The sequence below is a fragment of the Dermochelys coriacea genome, chromosome 8, assembly GCF_009764565.3.
Source record: "Dermochelys coriacea isolate rDerCor1 chromosome 8, rDerCor1.pri.v4, whole genome shotgun sequence".
Lineage (NCBI taxonomy): Eukaryota > Metazoa > Chordata > Testudines > Dermochelyidae > Dermochelys > Dermochelys coriacea.
In genome coordinates this window covers 109090508-109107797 of record NC_050075.1, presented here as the reverse complement: position 1 = coordinate 109107797, position 17290 = coordinate 109090508, and the positions used below count along the sequence as shown (strand labels likewise).

Sequence of the window (17290 nt, the reverse complement as noted above, 5' to 3'; positions counted from 1 at the left end):
TGAGGATCTTAGGGAAAATGGTAGCATGACAAATGGGAATGAGGATATGGAGGTAGATATTACCATATCTGAGGTAGAAGCAAAACTCGAACAGCTTGATGGGATTAAATTGGGGGGTGCAGATTATCTTCATCCAAGAATATTACAGGAATTGGTACTTGAAATTGCAAGATCATTGGCAAGAATTTTTAATGAATCTGTAAACTCGGGGGTTGTACCGTATGACTGGAGAATTGCTAACATAGTTCCTATTTTTAATAAAGGAAAAAAAAAGTGATCCGGGTAACTACAGGCCTGTTAGTTTGACATCTGTAATATGCACAGTCTTGGAAAAAATTTTGAAGGAGAAAGTAGTTTAGGACATTGAGGTTAATGGTAAATGGGACAAAATACAACGTGGTTCTACAAAAGGTAGATTGTGCCAAACCAACCTGATCTCCTTCTTTGAGAAAGTAACAGATTTTTAGACAAAGGAAACGCAGTAGATCTAATTTACTTAGATTTCAATAAGGCATTTGATAGGTGCCACATGGGGAATTATTAGTTAAATTGGAAAAGATGGGGATCAATTGAAAGGCGGATAAGGAATTGGTTAAAGGGGAGACTACAGCGGGTCATACTGAAAGGTGAACTGTCAAGCTGGAAGGAGATTACCAGTGGAGTTCCTCAGGGATCGGTTTTGGGACCAATCTTATTTAACCTTTTTATTACTGACCTTGGCACAAAAAGTGAGAGTGTGCTAATAAAGTTTGCAGATGATACAAAGCTGGGAGGTATTGCCAATTTAGAGAAGGACCAGGCTATCATACAGGAGGATCTGGATGACCTTGTAAACTGGAGTAATAGTAATAGGATGAAATTTAATAGTGAGAAGTGTAAGGTCATGCATTTAGGGATTAATAACAGGAATTTTATTCTTGGGGATGCATCAATTAGAAGTAACGGAGGAGGAGAAGGGCCTTGGAGTATTGGTTGACCACAGGATGACTATGAGCTGCCAATGTGATATGGCCGTGAAAAAAGCTAATGCGGTCTTGGGATGCATCAGGCGAGGTATTTCCAGTAGAGATAAGGAGGTATTAGTATCGTTATACAAGGCACTGGTGAGACCTCATCTGGAATACTGTGTGCAGTTCTGGTCTCCCATGTTTAAGAAGGATGAATTCAAACTGGAACAGGTACAGAGAAGGGCTTCTAGGATGATCTGAGGAATGGAAAACCTGTCTTACGAAAGGAGACTCAAGGAGCTTGGCTTGTTTAGCCTAACCAAAAGAAGATTGAGGGGAGATATGATTACTCTCTATAAATATATCAGAGGGATAAATACCGGAGAGGGAGAGGAATTATTTAAGCTCAGTACCAATGTGGACACAAGAACAAATGGATATAAACTGACCATCAGGAAGTTTAGACTTGAAATTAGATGAAGGTTTCTAACCATCAGAGGAGTGAAGTTCTGGAATAGCCTTCCAAGGGAAGCAGTGGGGGCAAAAGACCTATCTGGCTTCAAGATTAAACTCAATAAGTTTATGGTGGAGATGGTATGATGGGATAACATGATTTTGGCAATTAATTGATCTTTAACTATTCATGGTAAATAGGCCCAATGGCCTGTGATGAGATGTTAGATGGGGTGGGATCTGAGTTACTACAGAGAATTCTTTCCTGGGTATCTGGCTGGTGAATCTTGCCCACATGCTCAGGATTCAGCTGGTCACCATATTTGGGGTCAGGAAGGAATTTTCCTCCAGGGCAGATTGGAAGAGGCCCTGGGGGTTTTCGCCTTCCTCTGTAGCATGGGGCACGGGTCACTTGCTGGAGGATTCTCTGCACCTTGAAGTCTTTAAACCATTATTTGAGGACTTCAATAGCTCATACATAGGTGAGAGGTTTATTGCAGGAGTGGATGGGTGAGATTCTGTGGCCTGCATTGTGCAGGAGGTCAGACTAGATGATCATAATGGTCCCTTCTGACCTTAATATCTATGAGTCTATGTTATCACTCAAGAAAGAGATCTTGGAGTCATTGTGGATAGTTCTCTGAAAACATCCACTCAAGGTGCAGCAGCAGTCAAAAAAGTAAACAGAATTTTGGGAATCATTAAGAAAGGAATAGATAATGAGACAGAAAATATCATATTACCTCTATATCAATCCATGGTACACTCACATCTTGAATACTGCGTGCAGATTTCATTGCCCCATCTCAAAAAAGATATATTGGAATTGGAGAAGGTTCATAAAAGGGCAACAAATATGATTAGGGAACAGCTTCCGTATGAGGAGAGATTATTAGGACTGGGACTTTTAAGCTTGGAAAAGAGACGACTAAGGTGGGGTATGATAGAGGTCTATAAAATCATGACTGGTATGTAGAAAGGAAGGAAGGAAGTGTTATTGACTCCTTCTCATAACACAAGAACTAGGGGTCACCAAATGAAATTAATAGGCAGCAAGTTTAAAGCAAACAAAAGGAAGTATTTCTTCACACAATGCACAGTCAACCTATGGAACTCTTTGCCAGAGAATGTTGTGAAGGCCAAGACTATAACAGGGTTCAAAAAAGAACTAGATAAATTCATGGAGGATAGGTCTATCAATGGTTATTAGCAAGGGTGGGCAGAAATGGGGTCCCTAGACTCTGTTTGTCAGAAGCTGGGAATGGGCAACAGGGGATGGATCGCTTGATGATTACCTGTTCTGTTCATTCCCTCTGAAGCACCTGGCATTGGCCATTGTTGGAAGATGGGGTACTGGGCTAGATGAACCTTTGGTTTGACCCAGTATGGCCATTCTTATGTTAGCTGTTATTGGACATAAGGCTGATAGTTTTTCCAATCTGAGGTATGAATACCACGGAGAAAGTCACTTCTGGAACCCACACAGTGGATTCCTTTCATAGGGGCCAAATCGGACTGAGTTGTCAGCACAGTCTTTCTGCCACAGGAGAGCTTTATGAAAATAAGGTTGTCTGTACTTCTGCTCCATCATTCTCCAGAACATACAGTCTTCTAAGGGCTCTTACATCAACCACCGCTGTAATCCTATATGTTTGTCTTTGAATGAGAGTGTTGCAACATTAGTTAGTGCACAAGTACAAATCTAGTACAGAGAACATGTGTTGGAAGTTAGTGATTCCCTGGCAGGTGATGTGGGCGGGTATATCCTTGAACTCTCCTATGCCCTCAATAATAGTCACTCCAATTGCATCCAGTCTAGGCCCTAGGCCCTCATTTGGACAACAGCTTGGTGATAAGAGGTCACTGATCACCAGCAGAAAGGACATTGCACATTAATATACTAAAACTGAGGACCATAAAGTGGCCTCTAAAATATTTCTTAATTTAGATCAGACACAGAGTGGTTTGGGTGGCAACAGACAATATGACAGCACTCATTGTACTAGTTGAACAAACAGGGAGAGACTTATTTCTCTCAGCTGTGCAGGAAAGCAGTGTCTCTTTAGGAATGTTGTATAGAGCAGGACATTCACCCAGTGACAATTCACATGGTCTGGGAAAACAACCACCTCACAAATTACTTGAGCAGGATAATCTTTCAATCCACGACTGGTCCCTGGAGGATTTCTTGGTGATTTAAATCTTCAAGCTGTGGGGTAATCCATAATAAAACTGGTTTCAGAGTAGCAGCCATGTTAGTCTGTATCTGCAAAAAGAAAAGGAGTACTTGTAGCATCTTAGAGACGAACAAATTTGTTTGAGCATAAGCTTTTGTGAGCTACTTTATTGGATGCATACAGTGGAAAACTATTTGCATCCAAGCACAACAAAAAAAGTTAGAGGTTTTGATGAAGGGCAGGGAGAGACAAGGAGTCAATATGAGATGCTTTTTTGATAAATTGGAATCAAGGTCTCATGTATGTATTTCCACAATTTCCTCTCTCCAAGAGAGTGATAAAATAATTAACAGAAGAGATCCAAAATTATCTTAATAGTACTAGCTTGGACCAAAAAACAGTGGTGTCTGGACTTAGATCACCTGTCCAGAGGAATATATAGGCTTTTCTCTGGACTTCTTGTCACAAAAGCAAGGGAAGATGTATGACTGAGTTCCTCAGTTTCTTCACATCAGTGCTTGGGTAATAGGACTCTGGGACTTTTTAAGCCATCTTTTTCGTTAGAAGTGCAAAATGTTTCGGTTAATTCAAGAATGTACGAATGTTATGCTCATAAATAGAAAGCAACTTTATTATGGATTAATATCAGTAATGTAGATTTTTATATAGCACCTAATAACTATATCCTAGAATATTTATTATATCTCAAGAGGAAGGGTCATTCATTGCCCTCTGTTAAGGTCCATCTGTCTGTAACTTCAGCATACTGTGTTCCTGTAAACAATAAATCAGTGTTTGTTCATGTTGTAGTTAAGAAATTCTTTAAAGATCTTAATAATCTGTATCCACTGGTGAGAGACCCTGTACCTTCTTCGGCTCTAATTTATTTTTTATACAATGGATGCAAAACCCATTTGAACTCGTACAGGATTGCACATTTTTCCATTTACCTATTATAAAAGCTTTCTTTAATAGATAGTGCCCTCAGCAAGATGAATAAGCAAGTGTTAATGGCAGAGCCACCTTTTTACTGTCCTTTATAAAGACAAAATAACATTGCATCCTCACCTGAGGCTTTTGCTTACGGTGGTATCTGATTTTTATATTAATCGATTAATTTATTGGTGTTTTTTGCCAAACCTCATACCTATGTGGGTGAGGCTAAACTGCATATATTAGATGCCAGAAGGGTTTTAGCATGCTATTTGGACAGAACTAATCATTTCAGACAATCACCTAATAAGGTCATCTCTAATAAGGAAAGAAACAAAGGCCGAGCTGTTATTGTTCAAACTCTATTTAAATGAGTGAGACTCTATATTAAAGAAGTATATACACTAATGACTATCCCACTTCCTGAAGCAGTTAGAGCACGCTCTTCTACAGCAAAGGCATTCTCAATGGTTTTTACTAAACACATTCCTCTAGTGGAGATTCGTATAGCAGCTCCATGGAGTTCAGTTCAGATGTTTACTAAGCACTATCTGTTAGACTTAGAGTCTAGATCAAATGCTAAGTTTTGTTCACAATCACTGAGGGGAGCGGTGAGGGAGTTATGTGAGTGCTCCAACAGGCACTGCTAGCTAAGGTTCTGCTGTCCAGCTGCACTGGTCAGAGCATCCCAGGAGTGTGAATATGCAGAATCCATCTCAAAGAGCTCTGGTTAAAGGTAAATAACCTTCAATTTATAATAAAACAAATAGCATTTGTGATTTCCATGGTAGCAAAGTTTCACAAGCCTGAATACCAAGCTATACTAACTCTATAGTGTTTATTTAGGAACCAGATATGCCAACAAAGAAATCACTGTAAAAATAAGCAAGGATTCCAATCCCATACATGCCACTCTGTGTTCAAGAGAACTTGCCGGCTTTCTGCATCCAGATTTTCTCAGGATGTTCAGTAACAGCTGGTGAATTTGTCCCTTGGTTGCAAAATCTTGTTTATGAGGAATCTTTGTGCTGTCTAAAACAAAATAAACCTAGGGCCAATGGGACCAAATTCCTCATGTCCTCCTAAGTTAGAGTGTCCAGTGCCCCATAGCAGCAATTTGAGAGACACTACCTCCTTAGCGCACCCCTGCCACTTGATCTTCTTCCTCAGACTTCACTCTTCCCCCACCCCATAGCACTTTCCCCACTATCACTTCAACCTGCTTCCTCAGGTTCCATATAACCCAGTCCCTTTCCTTGTGGCCCTTCTCCATTCCATTAACTCCTTTGTTTTTAGCCCTTTTATAGTAGTCCTCCTGCAGCCCCAGGCAGCTTTCTTATCTTTCCAGGCACTATTGCTATTTCCTTTTCCCCTGTCTGGAGAAAGCTAGAGGTTTTCTTCTGGCACAGGAAGAAATCACTTCATACAGTACCCTGTGCCCCTCCTGACAGATATACAGTGAAAGATGGTGCTGATCCAGATGGCATCCCAGTTCAGTAAGTCTTATCTCTGTATCAGAAAAATTGGTTGAAATGATAATTAAAAACAGAATAGTAAAACATCTGGAAGATCATGATATGATAGGGTCTAACCAGCTTGATCTCTGCAAAGGAAAATGTCTCATTAGTCTATTAGAATTCATAGATTTTAAGGCCAGAAGGGACTGTTATGATCATCTAGTCTGACCTTCTGCATAACACAGGCCACAGAGCCTCATGCAGTAACTTCTGGTTGAGTTAGAGCAGATCTTTTAGAAAGATTGAGGCTTGATTTAAAGTCTTCAAGTGATGGGGAAGCCACCCACATCCCTACACAAGTTGTTCCAAAGGTTAATTACCCTGACAGTTAAAAAATTGTGCTGTATTTTTAGTCTGAATATGTCTAACTTCAGCTTTGTACTTGGAGCTCTTGTTCAGTTGTTTGTCCAATTTAACTCCTAATTCCTTTTCAAGATACAGTATGACCTGCATTCTTTGTTCCTAGATGTATGACATTGCATTTGGCTGTATTAAAACACATATTTAAGTGAGCACACCTTGCCAACTGATTCAGATTGTTCTGTACACCTGCCCTGTCCCCATCATTAATGCCACTCTGCCGATCTTTTTGTCATTTGTAAACTTTACTAGCCATGTTTTTATATTTTCTTCCAGATCATTGATAAAGATATTGAATAGCATTATTCCAAGGACAGACTCCTGCAGGATCTCACTAGCAATTATGGTTCATCATTTATAATTACTTTTTGAGATTTATCAATTAACCATTTTTTAATCCATCTCATCTGAACAACATTGCTTTTTATATAGTGCTACTTTGTTCATCAGTATGTCATGTTGGGACAAAGTCAAATGCCTTACAGAAGTCTAAGTATATTATGTAAACACTATTACCTTTTATCAATCAAACTTGTAATCTTATCAAAAAACAATATCAAATTTGCTTGACAACACCTTGGTTTGACTTGATACCGCATGACATTTTGATTAAAAAAACTGGAATGATATCAAATTAACATGGCACACATTAAATGGATTAAAAGCTGGCTAACTGATAGGTCTCAAAATGTAATTGTAAATGGGGAATCATCATCATATGCATGTGTTTGTAATGGGATCCCATTCTTGGCCCTGTGCTATTAATGACCTAGAAGAAAAAACAAAATCATCACTGATAAAGTTTGCAGATGACACAAAAATTAGGGAACTGGTAAATAATGAAGTGGAGAGGTCACTGTTATGGAGCAATCTGAATCACTTGGTAAACTGGGTACAAGCAAACAGTGTTTTAATATGGCTACATGTAAACGTTTACATCTAGGAACAAAGAATATTGGCCATACTTACAGGATGGGGAACTCTGTCCTGGGAAGCAGTGACTCTGAAAAAGATTTGGGGGTCATGATGAATAATCAGATAAATAGAAGCTCCCAGTGTGAGGCTGTGGTCAAAAGAGCTAATGCAATCCTGGGATCCATAAACAGGGGAATCTTGGTAGGAGTAGAGAGGTTATTTTACCTCTGTATTTGGAACTGATCCTGCTGTGGAATACTGTGTCCAGTTTGGTATCCACACGTCAAGAAAGATGTTGATAAATTAGAGAGAGTTCAGAGAAGAGCCACGAGAATGATTAAAATATTAGAAAACATGGTTTATAGTGATGGACTCAAATAGAAGGGTAAGGGCTGACTTGATTATAATCTATGAATAGCTACATGGGAACAAATATTTACTCACTGGCTCTTCAGTCTATCAGAGAAAGGTATAACATGATCCAATGGTTTGAAATTGAAGCTAGTCAAATTCAGACAGGAAATAAGGTGTAAATTTTAACGGTGAGGGTAATTAACCACTGAACCAACTTACCAAGTGTCACGGTGGATTCTCCATTACTGACAATTTTTAGGTCAAGATTTGATGTTTTTCAAAAAGATCTGCTCTAGGAATTATTTTGGGGAAGTTCTCTGGCCTGTGCTATAGAGGAGGTCAGACTAGATTATCACAATGTTCCCTTCTGACCTTGCAAAAAGAAAAGGAGTACTTGTGGCACCTTAGAGACTAACAAATTTATTTGAGCATAAGCTTTCGTGAGCTACACGAAAGCTTATGCTCAAATAAATTCGTTAGTTTCTTTAGGTGCCACAAGTACTCCTTTTCTTTTTGCGAATATAGACTAACACGGCTGCTACTCTGAAACTTCTGACCTTGGAATCTATGAATCTGGGACCTGTTCTCCATGCAGCCATACTGCTTGGATATGTTTATGCCACCAACCTTATTCTTTCTTGATTGTGTCCCAGATCATCCTTTACATCAGTGGTTCTCAAAGCTGGTCCACCGCTTCTTCAGGGAAAGCCCCTGGCGGGCTGGACCGGTTTGTTTACCTGCCACATCTGCAGGTTCGGCCAATTGTGGCTCCCACTGGCCGCAGTTCACTGCTCCAGGCCAATGGGGGCTGTGGGAAGGGCGGCAAGCATGTCCCTTGGCCCACGCCGTTTCCCGCAGCCCCCATTGGCCTGGAGCGGCAAACCACAGCCAGTGGGAGCCGCAATCAGCCGAACCTGCGGACGCAGCAGGTAAACAAACCAGTCTGGCCCACCAGGGGCTTTCTCTGAACAAGCAACGGACCGGCTTTGAGAACCACTGCTTTACATGGTTTTGCCTAAAATGCATGTCAGGCTAACCAGCCCAGTGTTACCTTTGGGCCATTTCTTTTTCTTAAAGATTGGCATGTGGTAGCTTTTTAACCCCTCTCTGGAACTTCCCTAATGTTCTAAGTTTTGATTAAAATCAACACTAATGGTTGATAGAGCTCCTTTGTCAATTCTTTAAATACTCTTGCATGCAAATTATCCAGTCCTGCTGATTTAAAAATGTTTAACTTTAATAGTTGCTTTTTAACATCTTCCCTAGTTAGAGATGGAACAGAAGGTATTCCATTATCAATGTAAGATGTGAATACATCATCCTGCTTCTTTATGAATACAGAATAGAAATATTTATTGAATATTTTTCCTTTTTTGCATCATTCTTGACAAATTTACTGTCCTTGTCTAGCATTAGGCATGTACTATTGCTATTGAATCCTTTGAATGTGTCAATAGAGCAGTGAATAAAGGAGAACTGGCTGACATTTATCTACATTTTCAAAAAGACTTTGACAAAATGCCTTACAAGAGGCTACTAAAGAAACTAAGTAGTCAGGAGGGTAAGAGCTAAAGTATTGTCATTGATCAAAAACTGGCCAAGAGAAGGAAACAAAAGAATAGAAATAATCTATCAGTTTTCCTCATGGCAAAAGGTTAACATCAGGTGTCTCAAGCTTCCATACTAGGTCCTGTGTTAAATATATTTATTAATGAGTTTGAAAGGTGGAGGTGAGTAATAAGGTAGCAAAATTTGCAGATTCTACAATGCTAATTAAGTTAGTCAAGATCAGAGAGAACTATGAGGAACATTAGAGAGACCTAAATAATATAGGTGAGTGAGCAACACAGTGGCAAATGACATTCATTGTTCATAAATGCAAAATAATATAAATTGCCGGGAAAAAATTATTTTTTCGTATACGGGGCATGGTTCTAAATTAACTGTATCAACTCCAGAAAACGACCTGGACCACTGTAGTTGGCTCAATGGAGACCTCTGCTCAATGTATAGCTGTGGTCAAAAAAGCAAAACAGATGTTAGGATAAGAACATAAACATGGTCATACTGGGTCAGACCAAAGGTCCATCTAGCTCAGTATCCTGTCTTCCAACAGTGGCTAATGCCAGGTGCTCCAGAGGGAATGAACAGATCAGGTAACCATCAAGTGATCCATCCCCTGTTCCCCATTCCCAGCTTTTGGCAAACAGAGGCTAGGGACACCAACCCTGCCCATCTTGTCCAATAGCCATTGATGGACCTATCCTTCATGAATTTATCTAGTTCTTTTTTGAACCCTATTATAGTCTTGGTCTTCACAACATCCTCTAGCAAAGAGTTCCACATGTTGATGCATAAGGAATGCAATGATGAATAATAGTACAGAGACTATTATAATGCCTTTATATAAACCAGTGATGCGGACTAATCTGTATACTGTGTGCAGGACTGTCACCCCATCTCAAAAAGAATATTGCAGAATTAGAGGGGGTTCAGTGAAGAGTGATAAGAATGATGAAGGGCCTAGAAAATTCATACCAGAAGAGATTGAAAAGATGGGGTTTGAATTATCTTAGGAGAGGAATAACAGGAGACACAGCAGTATATAAAGTAATGAACAATCTAAAGGAGGTAGATCAGGAACTACAGTTCTCCTTGTTTTGTAACACAACAAGAAGACATTTATTGAAACTACAAAAGATGGCCACTACAAAACTGATAAAAGGAAATACATTTTCTTAGAATGTGTAATTAGACTGGTACTGACTGCCACAGGAAGTTGCTGAGGCCAAGAACTTAGCAAGAATCAGAAAGGGATCAGACATTTATGTGAATAACAAGAATATCCAGAAAGAAAAGGAGTACTTGTGGCACCTTAAAGTCTAACAAATTTATTAGAGCATAAGCTTTCATGAGCTACAGCTCACTTCATCGGATGCATCTGATTTGTTACTTGTTTTGTTATTTGTTGACTAAATTTGTTAGTCTCTAAGGTGCCACAAGTACTCCTTTTCTTTTTGCGAATACAGACTAACACGGCTGCTACTCTGAAACCTAAGAATATCCAGAGTTATTTTTATAACAAAAATGTCATGCTTCAGGACCTAAACCAATCTCTAACTATTGGGGATCCGGATGAGCCCTAATATGGGCGGGAAAATTATCTCATACCTGGCTATTGCAAGGGTTTTTGTGCCTTCCCCTGAAGCATCTGGTACTGCCTACTCACTGAGAAAGATGTCTAAATTAGATGACTCTCAGGTCTGATCCAGTATAGCAATCCCTATGTTTCAGTTACAGCTCTGACCCATATGATACCCAATGTTCCTTCCTCCATGGGTATGGTGCTACCTACTTTTGACCCAGATGTAGGGTGATCAGATAGCAAGTGTAAAAAATTGGGACAGAGGGTTGCGGGGGTATAGGTGTCTATATAAGACAAAGCCCCAACATATTGGGACTGTCCCTATAAAATCGGGACATTGGTCTTCTTAATCGGAAGGTACCTAATGCCCTTTCCCACAGTGATACCATGATACAAATATGTCAATTGAAAATCTGAGTATATTGTTGCTACAGGAAAATGTGAGTCTGATTAAGGAAATTAATGAATTGCGGAGGGAACTGAAGGTGACCCGCACCCACGTGCATGATCTCCAATCAGCACTAGGACTAAACAGAAAAAACAAGAAGCAAGGGATCCCAGACACAGGTGATTATTACAGTTCTCCCTGTATCTCTCCATATTATCAGTTTTCATTTTAAAGCCTCCTGTCTCCCTTTGCCAGCATGTGAGTTTCTCTCCCTTTGGCTGGTATTAGTCATTAAACTCTCTGGTTGACTGGAAGATGCCTATACAATGTACAGTGGTATTCAACTATAGTTCACTTATTAAGCACTTCAGAGCCTTCTCCTTTAGATCTCTCTCCCCTGTGCCAAGAGATGCATGTCCTAGCTCTTTCTTCAAGAGTACATAGAGCCTGGCTAGCTGGTGTGACGGGTTGGATCACAGAAACCCCCTGGGGGTTGCCACCTGATGTGCCAAGACTACTTCTCCTCCCGCTTGCCTGCCCTGTCAGCTTAGGACTTCAGTGCCCTGCCTGGTTTGAGCCAGACCCACAAGCCTGCTGCAAACCAGACCCAGGTCTGAACCACGTCCCCTAACAGCTGCAGGCTTAATAGAAAGCAACTTAGGAAGTGTTCCTGCCTTTAACATTCAGATGTGCAACTCCCAATGGGGTCCAAACCCTAAATAAATCTGTTTTATCCTGTATAAAGCTTATACAGAGTAAACTCATAAAGTGTTTGCCCTCTATAACACTGATAGAGACATATGCACAGCTGTTTGCCCCCCCCCCAAGTATTAATACATACGCTGGGTTAATTAATAAATAAAAAGTGATTTTATTAAATACAGAACGTAGGCTTTAAGTGGTTCCAAGTAGTAACAGACAGAACAAAGTGAATTACCAAGCAAAATGAACTAAAACACACAAATCTAAGCCTATAAAACTGAATAGAGATAAAATCTCACCTCAAAGATGTTTCAATAAGTTTCTTTCACAGACTGGACACCTTTCTAGTCTGGGCACAATCTTTTCCCCTGGTACAGCTCTTGTTCCAGCTCAGGCGGCAGCTAGGGGATCCCTCTTGATGGCTGCCTCACCTTGTTCATTCATCGGATGCTCACAAAAGCTTGTGCTCAAATAAATTTGTTAGTCTCTAAGGTGCTACAAGTACTCCTTTTCTTTTAGGAATGCATCCGATGAAGTGAGCTGTAGCTCACGAAAGCTTATGCTCAAATAAATTTGTTAGTCTCTAAGGTGCCACAGGTACTCCTTTTCTTTTTGCGAATACAGACTAACACGGCTGCTACTCTGAAACCTGTCACCTTGTTCTGTTCCACACACTTATATATCTTTTGCATAAGGTGGGAATCCTTTGTCCCTCTGGGTTCCCACCCCTCCTTCTAGTGGAAAAGCACCAGGTTAAAGATGGATTCCAGTTCAGGTGACATGATCACATGTCACTGTAAGACTTCATTACCCACTTGTCAGCACACACGTATACAGGAAGACTTACAAGTAAAACAGAGCCATCTGCAGTCAATTGTCCTGGTTGATGGGAGCCATCAAGATACCAAACCATCATTAATGGCCCACATTTTGCATAATTACAATAGGCCCTCAGAGTTATATTTCATATTTCTAGTTTCAGATACAAGAGTGATACGTTTATACAAATAGGATGACCACACCCAGTAGATTATAAACTTTGTAATGATACCTTACAAGAGACCTTTTGCATGAAGTATATTCCAGTTACATTATATTCACACTCATTAGCATATTTTCATAAAATCATATAGAGTGCAACGTCTCAGCTGGAACCCTCATTGTTATACACTCTGGCTACTGTTTTCTCTAGTTCCTTTCCGTGAACTGCTGCCCAGTCCCGGTGTGCTGAGGTTGAATGTAGAGGAGGAAACAGAAAGAATCATAGAAATGCAACGGCTGGAAATCAAACGTCTTCGAGACCAAATCCAAGGGCAGGAGCAAGTCATTGCTCTTCGGCCTCTGTCAGGTGGGAGGCTTCCCACGCTGGAGATTGAAAGGAGCCATGAGACACAGCCACAATGATGCAATCTAAGGAAATTCTACAAGATTGCTTTCTACTGACAAGATTAGAAATCCTGGAACCAGATCAGACTATTTTTGCCTGTTCTGTCCTGTAACCTTCCCTGTTAACCAAATACTCCCCCACTAAACACACTCTGTGCCTTAATCTCCTTCCCTCTGAGAAAGACACACCCCAAACACGGACACACACCTTCTCTGTGCTGCAGTCACCTCTCTGAACAGGAGGCTCCCCGCACACACACATACGCTTTGCTGCACTCTCCCTTCTGAACAGAAGCTGAGCTGAGAGGAACGAAAATAATAAACATGCGAATTCAGATAGTGCCATCTGTCTGGTGTGTGTGCAGATGTCTGGGGAAGCAAGGGTCACTGAAAAATTAGATGCCACAGTTCAGAGGGGTTGGATAAATATGGCAAACCGCTTTTGGTTTAGTGTGATATAGTGTTGGCAGGTTCTCCAGAGCCCTTTATTCTGAAATGCTGAATGACTAGTCAATGCACAGTGACATCCACACAGGACATAAGAGAGATGGGAATAAGAACAGTGAAATCTGTTCTAAGTAACTTCCCAAATTACTGGCAAAAATTTATCGCCCTGTAAAGATGGTCTTTAGCTAATGGTCAGACAAAATCAGCCAACAGTCTGTATGGTCTGGTACCTCCTATAAGTGTATCAGCTCACTCACTGCAGAGCAGTCATCACCCACAAAATATGCCGTGAGTCAGGAAAGAGCCCCAGTATCAGCATAGAAAATCTGATCTCAACCCAAGCCTCTTATTTCACCTCTTCTGTTACATTGATCTGCTTATTTCCATGCCTTCCTGCTAACACCTAAAGCTCCCTTTTGTCACAAATATACAGGAAAACCACTCTTGCTTTTTTCAAACTGTTTTTGAAGAGTCAGTTCTCAATGTAACCCCATTTTTTAAAGTTCTGTCACAAACCTAACAATGAATAAAAACCACAAGCTTTCTACATTTTCAGATTTCCTCAGTGCATGATGTCTGACTTTCATTGCCTACACTAGCTGAAGAGCAGTGTGGATTGGAAGGGTGGCAGGTATTTTTATGAGGTTTTGGGGCAAGGTGTTACAGGGGTTTGGAGGAGCTGCATCTGGGAGCCTAGTCAGTGTCCTGAGAGTTAGTGCATAACAATTCAAGACAGGAAATGGAAATGAGAAGAGGCAGGTGCCTCCTAAATACTTGTAATACTAATAATAATATCTTTAAGGATGAATACGATGCCCAAACTGATTTACTTATTAACCTCACTACCTTTTAGAGGAACCATAATCTTTACCAGACCAATACTTCCTTGGATAATTTACTGCAGGTGTGCCTATGGACTAGAATGCTATTCCTGCTAAGGTTGAATGGTTCAGTCAGTGCATAGGCAATAAATAGGGGCCTATCAAATTCACAGTCCATTTTGGTCAATATCACAGTCATAAGAACATAAGAATGGACATACTGGGTCAGACCAAAGGTCCATCCAGCCCAGTATCCCTGTCTACCGACAGTGGCCAATGTCAGGTGCCCCAGAGAAGTGAACCTAACAGGTAATGATCAAGTGATCGCTCTCCTGCCATCCATCTCCACCCTCTGACAAACAGAGGCTAGGGACACCATTCCTTACCCAGCCTGGCTAATAGCCATTAATGGACTTAACCTCCATGAATTTATCCAGTTCTCTTTTAAACCCTGTTATAGTCCTAGCCTTCACAACCTCCTCAGGCAAGGAGTTCCACAGGATGACTATGCACTGAGTGAAGAACTTCCTTTTATTTGTTTAAAACCTGCTACCCATTAATTTAATTTGGTGGATCCTAGTTCTTATATTATGGGAACAAGTAAATAACTTCCTTATTCATTTTCTCCACACCACTCATGATTTTATATACCTCTATCATATTCCCCCTTAGTCTTCTCTTTTCCAAGATGAAAAATCCTAGCCTCTTTAATCTCTTCTCTTATGGGACCGTTCCAAACCCCTAATAATTTTAGTTACCCTTTTCCGAACCTTTTCTAATGCCAGTATATCTTTTTTGAGATGAGGGGACCACATCTGTACACAGAATTCAAGATGTGGGCAATAAGATATTCTGCGTCTTATTCTCTATCCCTTTTTTAATGATTCCTAACATCCCGTTTGCTTTTTTGACTGCCATTGCACACTGTGTGGACATCTTTAGAGAACTATCCACGATGACTCCAAGATCTTTCTCCTGATTAGTTGTAGCTAAATTAGCCCCCATCATATTGTTTGTATAGTTGAGGTTATTTTTTCCAATGTGCATTACTTTACATTTATCCACATTAAATTTCATTTGCCATTTTGTTGCCTAGTCACTTAGTTTTGTGAGATCTTTTTGAAGTTCTTCACAGTCTGCTTTGGTCTTAACTATCTTGAGCAGTTTAGTATCATCTGCAAACTTTGTCACCTCACTGTTTACCCCTTTCTCCAGATCATAGGATTTTAAAAATCACAAATGTCATGATTTTAGCTTTTTAAATCTGGAATTTCACGGTGTTGTAATTGTAGGGGTCCTGACCCAAAAAGGTGTTGTGGAAGGCCCTCAAAGCTATGGGGATTGCAGTACTATTACCCTTACTTCTGCACTGCTGCTGGTGGGGCACTGCCTTCATAGCTGGGTGCCCAGACAACATCTGCCGCTCTCTGGCCACACAGCTCTGTAGGCAGTGCAGAAGTAAGGGTGGCACCCCCTAAAAAACCTTGCAACCCCCCTGCAACTCCCTTTTGGGTCAAGACCTCCCAAAAACACTGGTCTCCCCCGTGAAATCTGGTCTTTTGTGTGTTTTTACCTATACTATACAGATTTCACGGTCCGTGATGTGTTTTTCTGGCTGTGAATTTGGTAGGGCCCTAACAATGAATCTGGCACCTCAATTTTATTGTTCATATTTAACCAGGATAAGACACCAACTTGGAAGATGCCAAAGGAAGAAATAGAACTGGTGCACATTAGCTTGATGGGGTGCTGTCTCCACCACCTAATGTTGTCATCCTGATGCTTCCTGTGTAGGAAGAGGATGTAATTAATCCAATTTGCAAGTACTTTTGAATAGGTATAGTATAGGTAAAAACACACAAAAGACCAGATTTCATGGGGGAGACCAATGTTTCTCTAATTGGAGGTCCTGACCCAAAAGGGAGTTGCAGGGGGGTTGCAAGGTTATTTTGGGGGGGAGGGTCACAATAGTGCCACCCTTACTTCTGCACTGCCTACAGAGTTGTGTGGCCAGAGAGCAGCAGCTGTTGTCTGGGCACCCAGCTCTGAAGGCAGTGCCCCGCCTGCAGCAGCGCAGAAGTAAGGGTGGCAATACCATATCATGTCATGCCACCCTTACCTCTGTGCTGCTGCCTTCAGGGCTGGGTGGCTGGAGAGTGGCGGCTGCTGACTTAAGGTGCTTTTGAAACTAGTTTCTTTCTGACAGTCTTCGGAACATACACATTGCTGGGGCCCACTATGCTGTAGTTCTGCCCTCCCTTTGGCTGGTATAAATGGAGTGATAGAAGAAAATGCCATTTGGGGGGCATCGTTTAGCGAGATTGAATCAAAATCTTTACAAAGAAAAAGGATCTCATCCTCATCATGCTCAGAGTAAGAAGTATTTCCAGCTGAAGAGCTGTCTCACAGTGGTGATGAAGAAACTTAAGGGCATGTCTTATGAGTCAGCCTCTCTGGAAAGATATGATTTCCAAAGGTAATATAAAGCCTACCACATGATTCTGATGTAAACAGTGAACACTCAGGGAAATCAAGACATCGTATTTAGGGTGGGTGTTGGAGTCTGATATTGGGTGGGACTTTGCACCTGACGTGTTTATAGTGTTTATAGTGGAAAGTTTCCTAATATCCAACCTAGACCTCTCCCACTGCAACTTGAGACCATTGCTTCTTGTTCTATCACCTGCCACCACTGGAACAGCCTAGCTCCATCCTCTTTGGAACCCACCTTCAGGTAGTTGAAGG

The 17290-nt window shown here is 40.9% G+C and overlaps 1 protein-coding gene across 5 annotated transcripts in view; it reads left to right on the top strand.

The window, feature by feature from the left end:
* The window catches only part of CFAP57 (cilia and flagella associated protein 57), a 146218-nt gene extending 131919 nt beyond the window's left edge, over window positions 1-14299 (top strand). For 3 of the 5 annotated variants that reach the window (XM_043491334.1, XM_043491336.1, XM_043491338.1), the window contains exons 20-21: window positions 11236-11368; window positions 13084-14276. In XM_043491334.1, the coding sequence (XP_043347269.1) occupies window positions 11236-11368; window positions 13084-13295 (345 nt within the window). In that variant the 3' untranslated portion in view covers window positions 13296-14276. Of the gene's footprint in view, window positions 1-11235; window positions 11369-13083 lie in introns of all 5 variants that reach the window. The other 2 variants (XM_038412189.1, XM_043491337.1) reach the window with 2 other exon arrangements.
* The last annotated feature ends 2991 nt before the right edge of the window (window positions 14300-17290 follow it).